General features: G+C 41.7%; 1 protein-coding gene across 4 annotated transcripts in view; it reads left to right on the top strand.

The window, feature by feature from the left end:
• The window catches only part of PRDM10 (PR/SET domain 10), a 104,449-nt gene that overhangs the window by 51,895 nt on the left and 34,527 nt on the right, over nt 1-18,027 (top strand). For all 4 annotated transcript variants that reach the window (XM_045483470.1, XM_045483472.1, XM_045483471.1 and 1 more), the window contains 5 exons: nt 2,871-3,096; nt 5,153-5,394; nt 7,072-7,275; nt 12,802-12,874; nt 14,948-15,065. In XM_045483470.1, the coding sequence (XP_045339426.1) occupies nt 2,871-3,096; nt 5,153-5,394; nt 7,072-7,275; nt 12,802-12,874; nt 14,948-15,065 (863 nt within the window). The remainder of the gene's footprint in view (nt 1-2,870; nt 3,097-5,152; nt 5,395-7,071; nt 7,276-12,801; nt 12,875-14,947; nt 15,066-18,027) is intronic.

Below are 18,027 nucleotides of genomic sequence, written 5' to 3'. Positions count from 1 at the left end.
TGGGTTACTGAATTCATTCGTTTCGGTTGGCTCTGCAAAGTGATAAAGAATTTATGTGGAGTAGAGGTGGATATATATGCTTTAGTTTGTTCAGTGTGTGATAACATTCATCACTAACGCTGGCATGAAATTTAAGTGGCTTCGAATAAAGGGTGATAAGGAAAACGCACTCTGAGATAGCAAGAATAGCTTGGTTGCAGGATCAGGAGAGGATCCGGGGGGAGGTGACGCACGCAGTTTCATTGCCAGAAGTCCCTCTTTCTTTTCCTTGACGAGTCTCACTTCAGTGGATGTTTTATCCTGTTTTTATTGTGATGCTGAAGCATCTCCCAGAATTTTGTTCTCTCATATAAAAGCTTCTAAAAGGCCCTGAGCCAGAGATGGAATGTCATATATGAGTCTGGCTCCTGGGTTAAATGAATGCATGTTTAAACATGCTCGTGCTATTTTGAGGTAACTGATTTTATCTGCTCTCTGGAGCCTGAGTGCTTCAAATATTGGGCAGTAATCGTAAGCTGCTGTACAGCTGTCCAGGTCAGATTCTGTAAACACAGACAATACTGTTTCTTCATGGAGTTTGAGAAGTTCTTAGAAGCACAACTGAGGAGCACCTGGGTGGCTCCATTGGTTGAGCATCCTACTCTTGATTTCTGCTCAGGTATTGATCTCAGGGTCTTGGGATCAAGCCCCTCATCGGGCTCTGTGGCATGGAACCTGCTAAATGTTCTCTCTCTCTCTCTCTCTCTCTCTCTCTCTCTCTCCCCCCCCTTGTCCCTTCCCTGTCCCCTGCTCATGCACACTCTCTCTCTCACTTAAAAAAAAAAAAAAAAAAAAAAGCACTACTGAAAAAGGACTTTCTGTGAATACAGTAGAGTTCCTTTACGTGGCTGAAGAGATTAATGTCATTTCCTAAAGGGCCAAATGTATTTCTATAAATGAATCTTCATTGAATCCCTGCTACATGCTCTTTTAAGGTTGTGGAGGAAGTATGTGATATCTCAGTCCTTAAAGAACTTGTGATAGTAGTTGATTATTATTAGTATCAAGCAGTTACTAAATGCCAGATACTCTACTACTGGCCTCATATACATAGTGTTTCATTTTCTCCTCACAACAACTAATGAGGCATGTATGACTATGTCCATTTGACAGGTGAAGAAACTGAGGTTCAGAGAGGCTTTATTAAACTCACGAAATAGTGGGGCCGGGATTTTAATCCAAGTCTGTGTGAGTCCAAAGCCCATGGTCTACTTCCCCGAGGTGCAGTTGGAGAGGCAAGAAGGACTCACATGCAAATGCACGCTAATTGAAACCTAGATGGTGTTTGGCACTGGATACAAAGCTATGAGAAATAGCTAATGTGTGAGGCGTCAGAATCAAGACTCTAAAGGATCTTGGCAGACTGGAAGAAGAGAAAAAGTAACAAAATGAAATTACTGGAGATAAATGCAAAATCTGCCTGCCCCCCCCCCCCCCATTTAAGTAAAAATCAGCTATTTAAGTCATGAGGAGGAGTAAAATGGTTTAATAGCACTCTGTGGGAGGAAGAAAGGACTCAGGGATTTTAGTTATTTTCAAGTTCAAACTGGGTCAGTAGTGGAACAATGGCTGTCATCAATGCTAATGTAATCTGAAGCCATATTCATTTGAAAATGTGGACTCCATTGACGAATACTTGAAGCCAACAGGATGGTGAGGGATCTGGAAATTTGGCCATGTGAAAATGCTTGAATGAGGTAGGGGTTTTGGTCTTGGAGTATTTGCAGAGCCTCTTATCTTTGCCGATTCTGTCTTACTTGAGGGGAAAGGTGCAGGTGCTGCCTCCTGCATGGAGACAGGGAGAACTCGGCCTCACGGAACCATCACTGAATGATTCCAAATGATCTGGCCTGTCTGGTGAGATGATGAAATGTTGGAGCAGAGGGATGTTGTAGAATGGGATTCCGTGACTCCAAATGCTACAGGGATCAGAGCAGAGGAGAATCAGGGAGGACTAGAGTGGTCAGAGATGGTTCATGGAGAAACCGGAACACGACAGGGTTTGGGAGATTGGTGGGGGAAGAGCCTTCTGGGCGGGGACGGCAACATATGGGAAGATAAAGAAAAAAGGAGTAGGCATTTAAAAAACTTGCTTTATTTATTGAACAGAAAAGGGACATGACTTGAGTACAGGCAGTGGAAATAAGATTGGATAAAAGAACCTGGGGTAGCATATAACCCCGTGACACTTACTTAGGTAGGGAACTTTTTAAGGTGTCTTAAAAAGGTGTCTGCACTGTCAGTGCAGAGTCCAACACTGGGCTTGAACCCACGAACTGTGAGATCATGACCTGAGCTGAAATCAAGGGTTGGACGCTTAACCGACTGAGCCCCCAGGCACCACCCCTGCCCCCTGCCGTGTGTTTAGTTTTAAAAGTGAAATGGTTGAATATTGGTCAAATTATTACTTACACTGTGTTGTGTCCACCCTGAAAAGGCAGGAGGGACTCCCCCCACCCCCACCCCCCACACACACACACATACACACACTCAAAATTGAGTTCAGATGTTGAGACATGACACCACGGATACACCGAGAAGGTATGGAAAGGTTTGAAGTCTCTGGGGAGACAGGGCAGGCACTAAAGGAGGGAGTGCCCAGGCTTTCTTAACAGCTTTCTCAGATGTGGGGTAGAAATAGCAAAGATGAAGGCAGCCTAGAGCTGGAAATAATTTCTTCTTCAGGGTCTTGAAGGGAGCTGATGTGATGAACATCTTCCACCAGAACCTTGTAGTGTGTGTGTGTGTGTGTGTGTGTGTGTGTGTGTGTGTGTGTATACCAGCCAGGTGAAAGCAAATGTGTGCTAACTTTATGGTTAAACTTTGTCCAGGCCTCATTACCGGTGCATAACCAGGTGTTACCTTCAATTGAGGGTGTGGACGGTTCAGACCCTTTGGCAACACTGCAGAACCCTATGGGTAGACTGGAGGCCAAAGAGGAAGAGGATGAGGATGAGGATGAAGATACTGAGGAAGAAGAGGAGGAGGATGGTGAAGACACAGACCTGGATGACTGGGAACCGGATCCGCCTCGGCCCTTTGACCCGCATGACTTATGTAAGTATGAGCTGTTCCTTGGGAGTGTGTGTGGTCACAGCAACATGGTTACCATGTGCTGAGGGCTTCCTGTGTGCAGATGTCGTGCTTCCTGCTCTGCATGTGCCATCTTACTCAGTCCCCGCTGCAGCCTGTGAGGGAGGCGCTGATGCTTTCTCGTGGGTTCAGATTTTAGTGATGAGTGAACCGATGGTCAGAAGAAGCTAAGCAGCCTGCTCTGTGAGTGGTTCACGTCACGCAGGAGTGAGTGGTGGATCGGGTTCGGAGCCCAAGTCTCTGAGACCAGCCCTTGAGCTGTCACACCACTGGGGTACGTTTGTCCATTCCTGGAACTTTCTGCCACTTCAGCTTCAACAAGTTAGCTTTGCTGTCTTGCCTCTCTTCACAGTAACCTTTTAAATTTTTTTTTTTTTCAACGTTTATTTATTTTTGGGACAGAGAGAGACAGAGCATGAACGGGGGAGGGGCAGAGAGAGGGAGACACAGAATCGGAAACAGGCTCCAGGCTCTGAGCCATCAGCCCAGAGCCTGACGCGGGGCTCGAACTCACGGACCGCGAGATCGTGACCTGGCTGAAGTCGGACGCTTAACCGACTGCGCCACCCAGGCGCCCCCACAGTAACCTTTTAAACATGCCTATTATATTGTAGGCACCGGTGGTACATTTTCTGAGTTACTTAATGCTTTCCATAGCCTTTTGATGAGGTTGGTCGCTTTCCAGAGATGATGTTAATTGAGAGTCAGGATTGCAGCTCAGGTGGTCTGGCTCCAGTGCGACCCCCGTTAACTGCCACACTTACTGCCTCTCTGTACTGTCTGCTTTGGGAGAGAATGGGAGGGTTCCTGCTTTCACCTACCAAATCATTGCTGCTTTTCATCGATTTTCATGCTTACATGGTGAAGTTCGTATCTCATTTAGTGGAATTACTGAGGCTGTTCAGAACTTTGTGGACGCGCCAACTCTTTCCTGGGGCCTTCTGTGTGGTGATGGGAAAGTCTGTGTGCTTGGGGCCAGTGCTCACCTCCATGGGCAATAGAGAACTTCCTCATTTTGTTTTTCCTTGAATTCGTGACTTTTCAAAGCAACTCCTTAGTCAAATACACATAAGGTTACTTTATCTTACAAATAGTAATACAAAGTAACTCTCTGTTATTGGAGAATTGTAGGAATTGAAAAGTACCTATTTCCTAAGCCAGGTCATCACACAGCTGCAGTTGGGTGAAAGACGTTTGGTTAATTAAATGTGTGGTTAAGTGTCATGAATAGGATGCCTGTGTGGTCCAGGCACTTTTCTCTGTTTTGTGGCCATTTATATCTAGTGCTGGCAGTTAGCTTACAAATAGGTACCACTGGGAAAGAGAGACTGAGTGTAGATGCTGAATGCAAAGTTATCACTCCTAGAAAGAGCTGGAAATGTGTCCTGTCTGGTCTGTGCTATCGTTCAAGAGAATGCAGGATGGAATGCTAAATTCATTCATTCATCTTAGCATTATCTTCGCACAATATGCATTGAAATCTCAAACTCTGCATCGTGCTCTTTCTGTTTGAGTTAGACATTCCCAGACAATGAGGCTTCCATGACTCCCTTTGAGGAAACTGATTAAATGGTATTGTCAGGGTTTTTTAAATAGCTTCACTGAGCTATAATTTACATACTGTAAAATTCACCTATTTTGTCTTACCAGATTTTGCAGCATTTATCCTAATAAGCTCTTCTTTTTTTCTTTTCAGAACTGTTATAATTGATTTGTAAATTTAGTGGACTACTATGTGACTTAATCTCCAGTAGAGAAATAAGTCACTGCCTGTGTATTATTTTTGATAGGCACAAGCAAATTCTGGCTGATTTTAGAGGAAAGGGACAGGATTTTATTGGTCTACAGTCTATGAAAGCTGGCATATTACAATTGAACGGGTAGTATAATTGTAGGAGTTAATTGGATTTTGGCTTGCAACCTTAGATTGGGGGGGGGGGGCAGGCTTCAGGTTAGAACTTTTTACCTGAGATCAGGTGATGTTCAGGAATTTGACTTTAAGATTTTCTTTCTTTTGCAGGGTGTGAAGAGTGTAATAACGCTCATTCTTCAGTGTGCCCGAAGCATGGCCCCTTGCATCCAATCCCCAATCGGCCTGTGCTCACTAGAGCACGAGCGAGCCTCCCCCTGGTCCTCTACATCGACAGGTTCCTTGGAGGGGTGTTCTCCAAAAGGCGCATTCCCAAGCGCACCCAGTTTGGCCCTGTGGAGGGACCCCTCGTCAGGGAGTCCGAGCTGAAAGACTGTTACATTCATCTGAAGGTAATTTCGGCTTTATTATAGTTCACTCTTGCTCTTAATAACTTTTAAAGAGGCACATGTTTTCCTACTGATTTTCTTAATTCCATAGCAGTTGTTTGCTAGTATTTTCTTTCCCTGCTGAATTTGTTTGGAAGCGAAACATTTTCTCTCTCACCAATAAATTGGAGATTGCAGTTTCAGCCCCCTCAGGGATTATTCTGAGAGGTGGCCATTCTCAGGGGCTGTATTGTCTGCTGGAGCTGCTGTCACAACTACCACAGTCTGGGTGGTTTCAAGAACAGAAATTTATTTTTTTTCACAGCGCTGGAGGCTGGAAGGCCAACATGCAGGTGCTGGCGGGGTTGGTTTCCTCTGAGGGCTCTCTCCTCGGCTTGTAGACAGCCTCCTTCTCTCTGTGTCCTCATGCCTTTCCTCTGTGTGCGCACTCATCCCTGGTGTCTCTCCATGTCTCCCAATCTCCTTTTCTTTCTTCTTTTTTTTAAATATTTATTTTTGGGAGAGGACAATTTCCCTAAAATAGGAAAACTACTTTTCAGTTTCTGAAACAGGTCTGTCCTGTTGAAGCTATTGTTAAAGAATGGCTCACCTAATATTAAAGTGTATTTATACTGATCTCTGTTCTTCACATTTGATGCTTTTGCTTCTATCCATCCTCTGCGCTGTCTGCTTCTTGGAGAGCCACTCTGGAGAACCATGAAAGGGCAGCAGAAAGGGAGAATATTTGGGGTGTGGTTTTTTTTTTTTAATTTTTTTTAATGTTTATTTATTATTGAGAGACAGAGAGACACAGAGCATGAGCAGGTGAAGGGCCAAGAGATGGAGAGACACAGAATCTGAAGCAGGCTCCAGGCTCTGAGCTGTCAGCACAGAGCCAGATGTGGGGCTCGAACTCACAACTGTGAGATCATGACCTGAACCAAAGTCGGACGCTTAACCGACTGAGCCACCCAGGCACCCCTTGGGGTGTGGTTTTTGAGAAATCAGCTGTTGTCATGGGGAGGTTTTCTTTGGTGAATGCTCAAGATCTCCAAGAAAGAATGTTACTTTGTAAAGAGAAATACATATCACTAGGCTACTCATAATTTTTTTTTTAAATGTTTATTTATTTTTGAGAGAGAGAGAGAGCGTGTGAATGAAGGGGGGGAGGGGGCAGAGAGAGAGGGAAACACGGAATCCAAAGCAGGCTCCAGGCTCTGAGCTGTCAGCACAGAGCCTGACATGGGGCTTGGACCCACAAGCCCTGAAATCATGACCTGAGCTGAAGTCGGATGCTTAACCGCTTAACCGACTGAGCCACCAAGGTGCCCCTAGGCTACTCATTAGAAATGAATGCAGTTCAATCCCTAAAGTAAGTAACTTGTAAGGAACTAGAGAGTATTTTGCTTTGATTTCCCGGCTTATTTACAGCATTTTTTGATGTGTTAGTTAATGATGAAGCCTCAACTGAAGCTACAGTGAGATTGTTAACTTTAACATTTTGCCAGGTAATTCTCAGAAAATGTCCTTTTCCTTTTACATTTGGCAAGACACAATGCCTGTATCTTTCTAGATACAAAAGGAAGAATAAGGATACATGGTTAATTGAAGGAGCAGTGTTTTGTATATTACTACACTAATGCATGTTAAAAGTTTTGTTTGTTTTTTTGGTGTGGCTTTTTACGTTCTCTTTGGTTACAGGTTTCTCTTGAGAAAGGGGACAGAAAAGACAGGGATTTGCATGAAGACTTGTGGTTTGAATTGTCTGATGAGACCCTATGTAACTGGATGATGTTCGTACGTCCAGCCCAGAATCACCTGGAGCAGAACCTGGTGGCTTACCAATATGGTCACCACGTGTATTACACAACAATAAAGAATGTAGAACCCAAACAGGAACTGAAGGTACAGTGCTGGGGGCCGTGGTACCTTTGTCAGAAATAGTGATTGTTTCACGCTTTTCTTCTTATTTTTTCTCTGAAGTGGGATTCTTATAAAAATGTTCCTTTCCTTATAATTTGCTTACTTATTGAGTACCTGCTGTGTACAGTACGTCTGTGGTAATTCCATAAATGAAAAAGAATGAGGGGCGCCTGGGTGTTTCAGTCAGTGAAGCGTCCAACTTCGGCTCAGGTCACGATTTCACGGTTTGTGGGTTTGAGCCCTGCATCAGGCTCTGTGCTGACAGCTCGGAGCCAGGAGCCTGCTTCGGATTCTGTGTCTCCCTCTCTGCACCTCTCCCACTCACACTCGGTCACTTTCTCTCTCTCAAAAATAAACATTAAAAAAAAAAAAACAACACCAGAATGAAAAGTGTATGACTTTGGGTTCTGTCCAATGCCTACAATAAGGCCCACGGGTAAAGAGGTAGTTGTGTTTGGGGAACAGACTGGTATTTGTGATGGAGTGATTAAAGTTGGGGTCACTTAATGTCATTTATACACTCTGCAGAATTGGTTGGAAACAGGAAATCTTATAAAATCAAATGTAGATGTACAGGCAAGATCTCTTTACCGGATTACTTCGTTTTACCCAAAGAATTCTATGCACTGACTTCTGATTTCAGGAATATATTTTGGGGGGATAACTATAGAAATTTGTCTAAATATTAACTCTTGATGACATAATGAAAATTCTGCTGTGGTTCTAAGGAAAAATTCTTGATATAAATGAAAAAAGAGGTGAGAAATGATTTTATCGGTACATGAACACTGAATTGCACAGTGCTTCAATGGGGTAAGAGTGAGAAGTACGTACCTTTTTAGGGGGAGAACAAAGACCTAGGCTTTGTTCAAAAGTTATACAAAACCCGTGTCTTTGAAACCATCAAATAGATGATTCGTTAGCCCCAAAGAAAATATACGAAAGGAGATTCATATCTCATATTATCCATCGCAGTAAATTCTTGATACCAAAGTGAATACTTCTTGACTGAGGAAGGGAGATTATTTTCTCTCTTAACTCAGTAGATAGAACTGTAGAGGTAAAGACAGGCAGAAACAATTAAATAAGACTATCTGTGTAACGAACAACCAAAACAACAGATGCAAAGGAAGCAACAGGGTGGGAGAAGTATTTGTAATACACGTTAAAAGGTTTAAGATAAAAAACAGAGAAAACACCTCTACCCTTTTTGGTATCCACACAGACACATGACTGAATACCAGGAACAGACTTTATTTGGAGGAGGAATCACTAGTAAAGAAATATTAAAAAATGTTTTTTCAATGTTGATAATTATAAAACCCTTAAAACAACTCTGAGTTACTATTTTTATTAATTTAAATTAGCAAAAAATAAATGGATGTAGTACAATGAATGTGAGGGTTTAAAAAATAGGGATATTTGTTACAAAATTGCAGTATTTTGTGGGATTATTTCTGGCTGTGTGTAGTAAAAATGTACTTGGCTTGGTAAATCCAGTCCTTGAAAATTAGTCTGAGGAAATAATTATAAACAAAGATAGAACTAGATACATTCTAATTTTGTAATGCCGTGTTTCACTGACTCAGATACCCAGGACTTGAAGATGAACCATTATTTTATACACCATTAAGAAAAAATATGTTGCCACTTTAAGCTATGTTATTATGCTTATTTTTATCACCAAAAAGAGTAATTTTCTACTTATTGCAGGAGCTGTGTTAGACTTATTTAGAGATAATTTTGAAATCATACCACATTTCTGCATACTTAAAAAGGCACATATAAGCAGAAAATTGGTTAAGGTATAAACTGCCTTTGTGTACAGTGTAACTTTTTTTTTAAGTTTATTTGTTTTGAGAGAGAGAGTGAGAGAGCAGGGGGGTGGGGGGATTGCAGGGAGAGAGGGAGAGAGAGAATACCAAGCAAAGTTTGAGCTGTCAGTGCAGAGCCCAACTTGGGGCTCAATCCCACAAACTGCGAGATCATGACCTGAGCCGAAATCAAGACTCAGGTGCTTAACAAACTGAACCACCCAGACGCCCATAACATTTTTAAAAAATCCAGAATCACTGTTTTACTTTGTCATGGATATTTGTGTTTTCTTTATCTGTTGTCTTCTGTGCCATCAAGGTGTTCGTGATGCTGTAGTATTTAAAAAAAAAAAATATTTATTTTTGAGAGAGAGAGAGAGTGTGTGCAAGTCGGGGAGGGGCAGAGAGAGGGAGACACAGAATCCGAAGCAGGCTCCAGGTTCTGAGCTGTCAGCACAGAGTCCGACACGGGGCTAGAACCCACGAACTATGAGATCATGACCTGAGCCGAAGTCGGACGCTTAACCAACTGAGCCACCCAGGTGCCCTGATGCTGTAGTATTTTTAAAATAAATGATCTACTGTTGCCTCTTGGATATTTTTCCAAACTACTGATGGCATTTCTGTGCAAGTTTTGACCCTATACTTTCTCACTGACTGAACCCATATGTCTTTTCCCTCAATTAAAACACATATTTTTGGAAGTTAGGTGGTTTTTCATTAAGTCAGTAGGAAGTTTCTGACAATTTGATGTTTGGTATATTCATAGAAGTCCTGCAAGGTGATCACACCAGCCTTGCATTGCTTTGACATTTCCTTTATTTATTCTCAGGGAGATGGCTTTTTTTTTCTTTTTTTTCTTTATTTTGCATTTCTTATCAAGTGTTAATAAGTCATAAGTCATGGAGTGCCGATGGGGCACACAACTGAATGAGGTGAAAACAGTGTAAAGAGCATGGCCAGGTTTGTACAAGAGAAACGAGCAGGTAGTGAAAGAAAGCTACATTACAGCAGTAATTGCAGAATGCCATGGATAGTGAGATGGTCTGAGATATTAAAATAGGAGAAATAAACATCTTGGAATTGATGGAATAGGGTAGAATTTATAACAGCAAAATGATAAACTCAAAATCCAACTACAGGTCCTGGCCAAGTAAATTACAGAACACAGATTCTGTAGAATATTATTCCACAATTAAAAATGGGGTCTCAAATATTTCCATATAGTTAAAATAGTATGTCATAACAATTATACATGATTAATTCATTTGGCAATTAATATATTGAACTTTTGAAACTCTGTTTCAGACACTAAGAAGAGACAGACTGGTGCCTGTGTTCTAGAGGGAAAGTGGGTGGAAAGATGTAAATAAGCAAATACAGTTGAGCCTTAAACAAAACGGGGACTAGGGGTGCTGATGCCGCAGGCATTTGAAAATCTACAACAGAACTTTTGTCTCTCCAAAAACTTAACTATTAATAGCCTACCATTGATTGGAAGCCTTACCAATAACATAAACACTTGATTAACATACATTTTGTATACTGTATGTATTATATGTGGTATTCTTACAATAAAGTAAACTACAGTAAAGAAAATGCTATTAAGACAATCATGGCAGCGGGGGGCAGGGGTGCCTGGGTGGCTGGCTCAGTCAGTTGAGCGGTCTGACTCTTGGTTTTGGCTTGGGTCATGATCTCGTGGGTTCATGGGATTGAGCCCCATGTCAGGCTCTGTGCTCATGGTGTGGAGCCTGCTTGGGATTCTCTCTCCCTCTCTGTCCTTCCCCCTCTCTCTTTCTCTTTCAAAATAAATAAGTATTAAAAAAAAAAAAAGACAGTCATAGGGAAGAAAAAGTGCATTCGCAGTACTCTACTATAAAAAAAATTGTGTATAAGTGGACCCATGCAGTTCAAATTCCTGTTGTTCAAGGGTCAACTGTAATATCAAATAGTGGTAGGAACTATGAAGGAAACAAATGGTGCAGAAAGAGCAGATAGCAGGCAAGGGACCAATTTAGGAATGCTGGAGAGGGAAGGCCTCACCGAGGAGATGATAAGAGGTGAGGGACTATGGAATGGGAAGGAGCCAGTGCTGTACAAGGGCTAGGGGAGGTGAAGGGGAAGAACCCAACACTCCTGATGGTGGACCAGCAAGGGCAAAGGTTGGGGTGGGAAAGACCTTAGCCCGTTTGAGAAACTGCAAGCAGGCCCTCTTGCTGAAAGGCACTAAGGGAGAGTGAGAAGACCTGGAGTAGATCATGGAGCCCTTTAGAGACCGTCATCGAACATGGCATGTTTTTTATGAGTGAGAAGCTGTTTAAGCATGGGAATGATGAAATCTGATTATGTTTTTAGAAGCCTTCTCTGCTCCTGTGTCAAGAATGGATTGGAGGGAGCAAGAGTGGAAAAGAGGAGGCTCTTAGAACAACAGGCAAGAGCGCGTCTTGGCATGCATCTTGGTGGGAGAAGCAGAGTTGGAAAACATTTGAGCTGTTCACAGCTCTTGCTGAAGGATGACAGAAGGACACTTAGAAATATGAGATACCTTTTAGGTTTCAAGTCTGAGAAGTTGGTTGGAAGGCAGGGTATTTATTGAGATGAAAAAGATGGCCAGGGGTAGGGGTGCGATAGGGAAGCATCTAGAATTCAATTCTGGACATGTTAAGTTTGAGCTGTTTGTAAAACATGCCAAATACCAGGTAGGCATGGAATGTATGTAGAGGGAACAGAGAGGGAGGGTCTGGGATAGGGATATTAATTTGGGAGCTGTTGACATAGAGTTGGTTGGAAATAGATGTGGCCACTTTAGGGAAAAATAAGAAGGCCCTGGACTTGGATTAAGCTCTGAGGAAGCTTAGAAAGGAAGAGCCCGATGAGGAGACTGAGCAGAAGCAGCCAGTGAGATTGGAGGGAGCAGGAGACTCAGGAGAGTGTGGTAGCGTTTGAAATCCTCATTGGTGATCCCAGCAAGAGCCATTGGGTGACATGTTGGGGTGGAAGCCACTACAATTCCAGCTGTGTGAAAACCCGTGTTTACATACAGATAAAACAACCAGAAGGCTATGCTTTATTTTGATGAAGAGACTATTAATATTATCTCTTGTGAAGTTGTTCTGATAACAAAAACAATTTTTTGAAAAGGAAAAAGAAAACACACAGTGAGTGTGTCTTGGCATGTGAGCTTCCCGACTGACCATCTGGTGTGAAAGAGATCGGCTCCCAGTGCGATCTTTTTGTTGTTTGTTTGTTTTTTGTGGGTTGTGGGAAAGCCTGAATTGTTTTATGCAAGCAGGAGAAAGAATTTTTTTTTTTTAATATATGAAATTTATTGTCAAATTGGTTTCCATACAACACCCAGTGCTCATCCCAAAAGGTGCCCTCCTCAATACCCATCACCCACCCTCTCCTCCCTCCCACCCACCATCAACCCTCAGTTTGTTCTCAGTTTTTAACAGTCTCTTATGCTTTGGCTCTCTCCCACTCTAACCTCTTTTTTTTTTTTTTTCCTTCCTCTCCCCCATGGGTTTCTGTTAGGTTTCTCAGGATCCACATAAGAGTGAAACCATATGGTATCTGTCTTTCTCTGTATGGCTTATTTCACTTAGCATCACACTCAGGAGAAAGAATTTACGCATGCACAGAACATCTGGTGATGTCCTTTAGTTCTTGATGCTGTACTTGGTTCTTGCAGGTGTGGTATGCTGCATCCTATGCTGAGTTTGTGAACCAGAAAATTCATGACATTTCTGAGGAAGAAAGGAAAGGTGATTGGACTTTTTTCTATTTTCTATTTTCTATATGAATTGTAAATTGTATATATTACATCATTATGCAATCTCCAACTTTTCTACCTCTATATATCTAATGATATTCCAGTATTTTTTTGTTTTGTTTTGTTTTGTTTTGTTTTTCCAGCTATATATCCCTGTCTAATTCTAGGATCAAACGACAGGGACATGTTTACATTTCTTTCGTGGGTGCTGGAAAACAGTATTTAATATAATGAAAACCTCCAAATACTAAATTAGATCCTAGACCAGAGGATGATCTCTATCTAGATTTAATCATCTCTGAGGACATTAGCAAGACAGGCATTGACTTTGTTTTTGATATAAATATTAGTGAAGTATAATTTACATACAGAGAAATGCACAAATCATAAGTATACAGCCTGATGAATTTTCACAAAGTGAGCATATCTATGTAACCTGCATTCAGATCAAGAAACACAACATGACCTGTACCTTGGAAGTCCCTTGTGCCTTTTTCCAATTCTTCTTCACTCCCAAGTGTAATGGATCTCCTGACTTCTGATACCACAGATATAATATGCTTGTTACCAAATTTCATATAAGTAGAATTATATGATGTATGTCTGGGAACATTTTGCTCAACATTTATTTGTGCAATTTATCCATATTGTTGTATATTATTGTAATTCGTTCATCCTCATTGCTATTTGGTGTTCTCTTGTATGAATATACCATAATTCATTTATCTATTTAACTGTAGATGAAAATCTAGGTTGCACAGTGCACTTCTGACACTACCTGGGTTAAGTTACATTTTTGCAAGTTAAAGGCCACGTCTTTTGCAAGACTCTCTTCACTTCAGACACTATCTGCAAGCTTGGGGTTCCCATGCTACCTGTATTTCTGACCAACTAACTACAGTTTAGGGAGCTAGTATCTCCTTAGGCTGGATAATTTACCAGAGTGACTCACGGAACTCAGAAAAGTGCTATACTTAGGATTGTAAAGGACACACATCAAGACCAGGCAAATGAAGACATACTTAAGGCAGAGTTTGTGAGGGTCCCAAATGCAAAGCTTCCATGTCGCTAGGCCATGTGACTTCCTTGGCACATTGATATGTGATTTCCAACCAGGGAAGCTCTCCTGAGCTTCAGTGTGCAGAGTTTTTATTGAGGCATCACAACATAGGAATGGTTGATAGAATCATTTGGGCACACGATTGAACTTACTCTCCAGCTCTTGCTCCCTGGCTGATACCACCTGTTTCAAAGCCCCAACCCTGTAATCACATGGTTCAGCTTTCTGGCACAGGCAGCCCCCATCCTAATTCATATTAGCAGAAACTCAGGAATGGTCAAACACCACAACGAATAACAACAAACACTCCTATTATGTGGGAAATTCCAAAGACTTACAGGTTATTTGCCAGGAACCAGGGATAAAAGCCAGCCAAATTCTTTATGATGCAACAGGGTTGTTTCCAGTTTTGGGCCAATTTGAAAAGTGCCACTGTGAACATTCTTCTACGTGTCTTTAGCGAACATTTGTGTATATTTTTGTGGGGTGTGTATTCAGGGGTGGAATTGCTGGGATCGGGTGTGCCAGTAATCAACTTTAGTAGATATTTAGTAGATACTGTAACATTTTATTATTGAGCATTGACTTTTAAGGTTTTTTTTTTGTGACAAAATACGCCTTCAGATTATAAAACCTGGATCTGAATCACTAAGGTATCTGAATCCAGATTTCCATTGTAGCACATTTCTGCCTTTCCGGTGTGGTGAGGTTGTGTGTGTATGTGTGTGTGTGTGTGTGTGTCTGTTGGGGAGGTGTCAAAGGGTAGTATGACAGAGTTTGTTCTTTGATGTCATACATGAATGTAGAAGAAAATAAGATCCTAACAACTACTCTTTGTCAAACTGTAGCCTTTGATTTTATCACAAAACAGTGATGCAAACAGCAGACACTATGTTTATGAACGCTGGGCTACCTGTGAGATGACATTGGTGGAAGTACTGGGCAGTTGAGTTTATCGCTGTCTGTTGATCATTAGCCTCTATGATTTCTCTCCTGTGACTACAGTTCTTCGCGAGCAGGAGAAGAATTGGCCCTGCTACGAATGTAACCGCCGATTTATAAGCTCGGAGCAGTTGCAGCAGCATCTCAATTCCCATGATGAAAAACTGGATGTGTTTAGCAGGTATAATGAGAGAGAAAGTTTCACCAACTCAGTTTTTAAAGGTCCACGTTCATTTCCATGTTGTCTGTAAATTAACGAGTGTTTCTGTGTATAGACAGGTAATCAGGTGGGCTGCTGAGGGAAATTATTTCCCGTTCTTCTTCTTCTTCTTCTCCCCCTCCTTCTTCTTCTTTTAAATGTTTATTTATTTGAGAGAGAGAGGGAAAGAGCAGGGGAGAGGCAGAGAGAGAGAAGAGAGAGAATCCCAAGCAGGCTCTTTGTTGTCAGTAGAGAACCCAAAGTGGGTCTCAAACTCATGAACCGTGAGATCATGACCTGAGCTGAAATCAAGAGTTGGATGCTTAACCGACTGACCATCCAGGTGCCCCCACTGAGGGAAGTTTCTTATCTGTCATTTCCTTAGCCCCACCCCCATCCTCATTTACTATTTACTTCTTTTCCAGCATGACCAGAGTACCCAGCAATAGGAGATCCTTCCCCCTCAGTTAAATCTCCCCTAACTTGAGATTCTCGGATAGGAATTCTTAAGATAGCACATTCTGCATCTTTGATTTGTAAACTTTTTTTCAGAAGTAGGATTTCTTCATCAAACTAAATCATAGGTTTCATTCCACTGTCTGAAAGAAATAAATCAGAGAGAATCATATAGGATGGGGTAGGCTGGAGCCAGATCAGGTAGGCTTTGTGGATAATGGTAAGAAATTTGGATTTTATTCTAAGCATGATAAGAAGTCTTAAATGGTTTTGATCAGGGAGTACCTGTGATGTGAATTTATGTGTTGAAATGTTATGCTGGATAAAAAAATGTCACTTTTGCTTTCATTGGAGTAAGAGCGAGGACGGGAGGCCAGCTGGAAGCTATTTCAACAGTTCAGGTCAAGAACGAGAGTATGTTGGACTAGGGTGATGGGACAGATGTAGGGTTGCCAGCTTTTACAGGACTTGAAAAGAGAAGAGATGGTGTGACAAGGCATTTAGGAAAGTAAGAAAGTCAGTGTTCTAGGGAGGTACAGCATGACTGCCCGCAAGGTAAGAGCTCCCTTGAGGTTCATGGTCATGACATTAAAATAAGACCACTAGCATGCTGGGTGTCATTTTCCAGCTCCATTTGCTGCACTAATGTCAGTGCAGAGCAGCTGGGGAATTGGATTGCACAGTAGTTTCTCCCAAGCACGTGCAACACAGCAAAAGTGATGGAGCAGGGATGGCAATCAAGAGCATACACGAGGGAGTGCTGACAGCGAACGACTTTGCTTAATGTGTGGAAAGAAGGGAGGGAAAACATCAAGAAGACTTAAGACTGCAAATAGGTGACAAGGACTAGATTGTAGGTGGTAGTGAGATAGAAGGATTGTTGAGTCCAGGTATTTGAGGATGTGCGCTAGAAAGCTAGAGATAGCGTTAGAGTGGACGATGCACAGAATTGGTGTAAGGCGGAAGGCTCTGCACTTATTGAGGATAACAAGGTCTAGGATAGGACCATGGGAGTAAATGTCTGAGGTGGGTGGAGGACACAGTGAGAGTTGAGTCATTTTCTGTCAGGTGTCCCTAGAACTCTGTTCATGGCTCTATTATAGCACTTTTTGTGTTTTATTGTGATTTTTGGTTTATGTGCCTGCCGCCTCTACTAGACTTCTGAAGGTAAAAACGGTCATATAGAACTTGTCTTTATTGCCTAGCACAAGCGTGACACATGGTTGGTAAAGATATTTGTAGGCTAGCTGTTAAAAAGAAATTTGAGACAATTAGGAAAATTTCAACTTTGACTAGATTTAATAATATTGAGCAACTATCAGATTTTTTTTAAGGTGTAATAATGGTATTGTGGATATATATGAATCTTTTTAAAGTATTTATTTATTTTTGAGAGAGAGAGACAGACAGAGCATGAGTGGGGGAGGGGCAGAGAGAGAGGGAGACAGAGAATCCAAAGCAGACTCCAGGCTCTGAGCTCTCAGCACAGAGTCCAACGCGGGGCTGAACTGAACCATGAGATCATGACCTGAGCCGAAGTCGAATGCTTAACCGACTGAGCCACCCAGGCGCTCCATAATATGAGTCTTTATGTTGTGGAGACGCTTACTGAAATATTTACGGATGAAATAACATCTGGGACTTACTTCACAAATAATCTAATGGGGGCGTCTGGCTGGCTCAGTCAGTAGAACATGCGACTCTTGATCTCAGGGTTATGAGTTCAAGCCCCATATTGGGTGTGGAGCCTACTTACCAAAAAAGGTAGTAAGTAACTAAGAAAAAATCTAATGGGTGTTTGTGTGTGTGAGTGAAATAGTGGGAATATGATGGAATAAAATTAGCCATGAGTTGCTAAGGATTGAAATTAGGTAATGGGCACATTGGTCTTACTCTCTACATTTGCCTAGGCTCAGAATTTTCAATAGTAAGGAGTCTTTTAAAAGTTCTGGAACAACATATAACTTTTGTTAAATTGTGAAATAGATGAGTGGAAGAATAAAACATGATCTGATTAATTTTATGCATATCTCTCACACACATCTCCTTTTCTTTTAATTCAAATGTAGTTAACATACAGTGTTATATTGGTTTCAGGTGTACAACATAGTGATTCAATAATTCCATATATTACTCACTGTTCATCAAGTAAGTGTACTCTTAATCCCCTCACACACGCATCTTCTGAAAGAGATTTTAATGATACACTTTCTGAATTCGTTTTATTAAGGAATTTTTGTATGCTAGGAATCTATTAAAGGGGATGAAATTGATTTGGTGTTTACTAGGCATGTTATGGAACAATTGAATTAGACGTTTGTTTTGAGCTTCCAGAAGCTTATGGTGAAACAAGAAAGTTCTTTTGAATCCAGCCACAGTTCTTGGAAGGAATAGGAAGTGAAGCAAGGAGACAAGAAGGAAAGAATGGAATCTCGTTTCTAGGAATGGTTATAAGGCTTAGCGCGTTCTGTCCTGTCTGCATTTCTCA

This window comes from Leopardus geoffroyi, chromosome D1, assembly GCF_018350155.1.
Source record: "Leopardus geoffroyi isolate Oge1 chromosome D1, O.geoffroyi_Oge1_pat1.0, whole genome shotgun sequence".
Classification (NCBI taxonomy): domain Eukaryota; kingdom Metazoa; phylum Chordata; class Mammalia; order Carnivora; family Felidae; genus Leopardus; species Leopardus geoffroyi.
The sequence above is the reverse complement of the archived record's forward strand: the minus strand, read 5'-3'. Positions and strand labels throughout refer to the sequence as shown.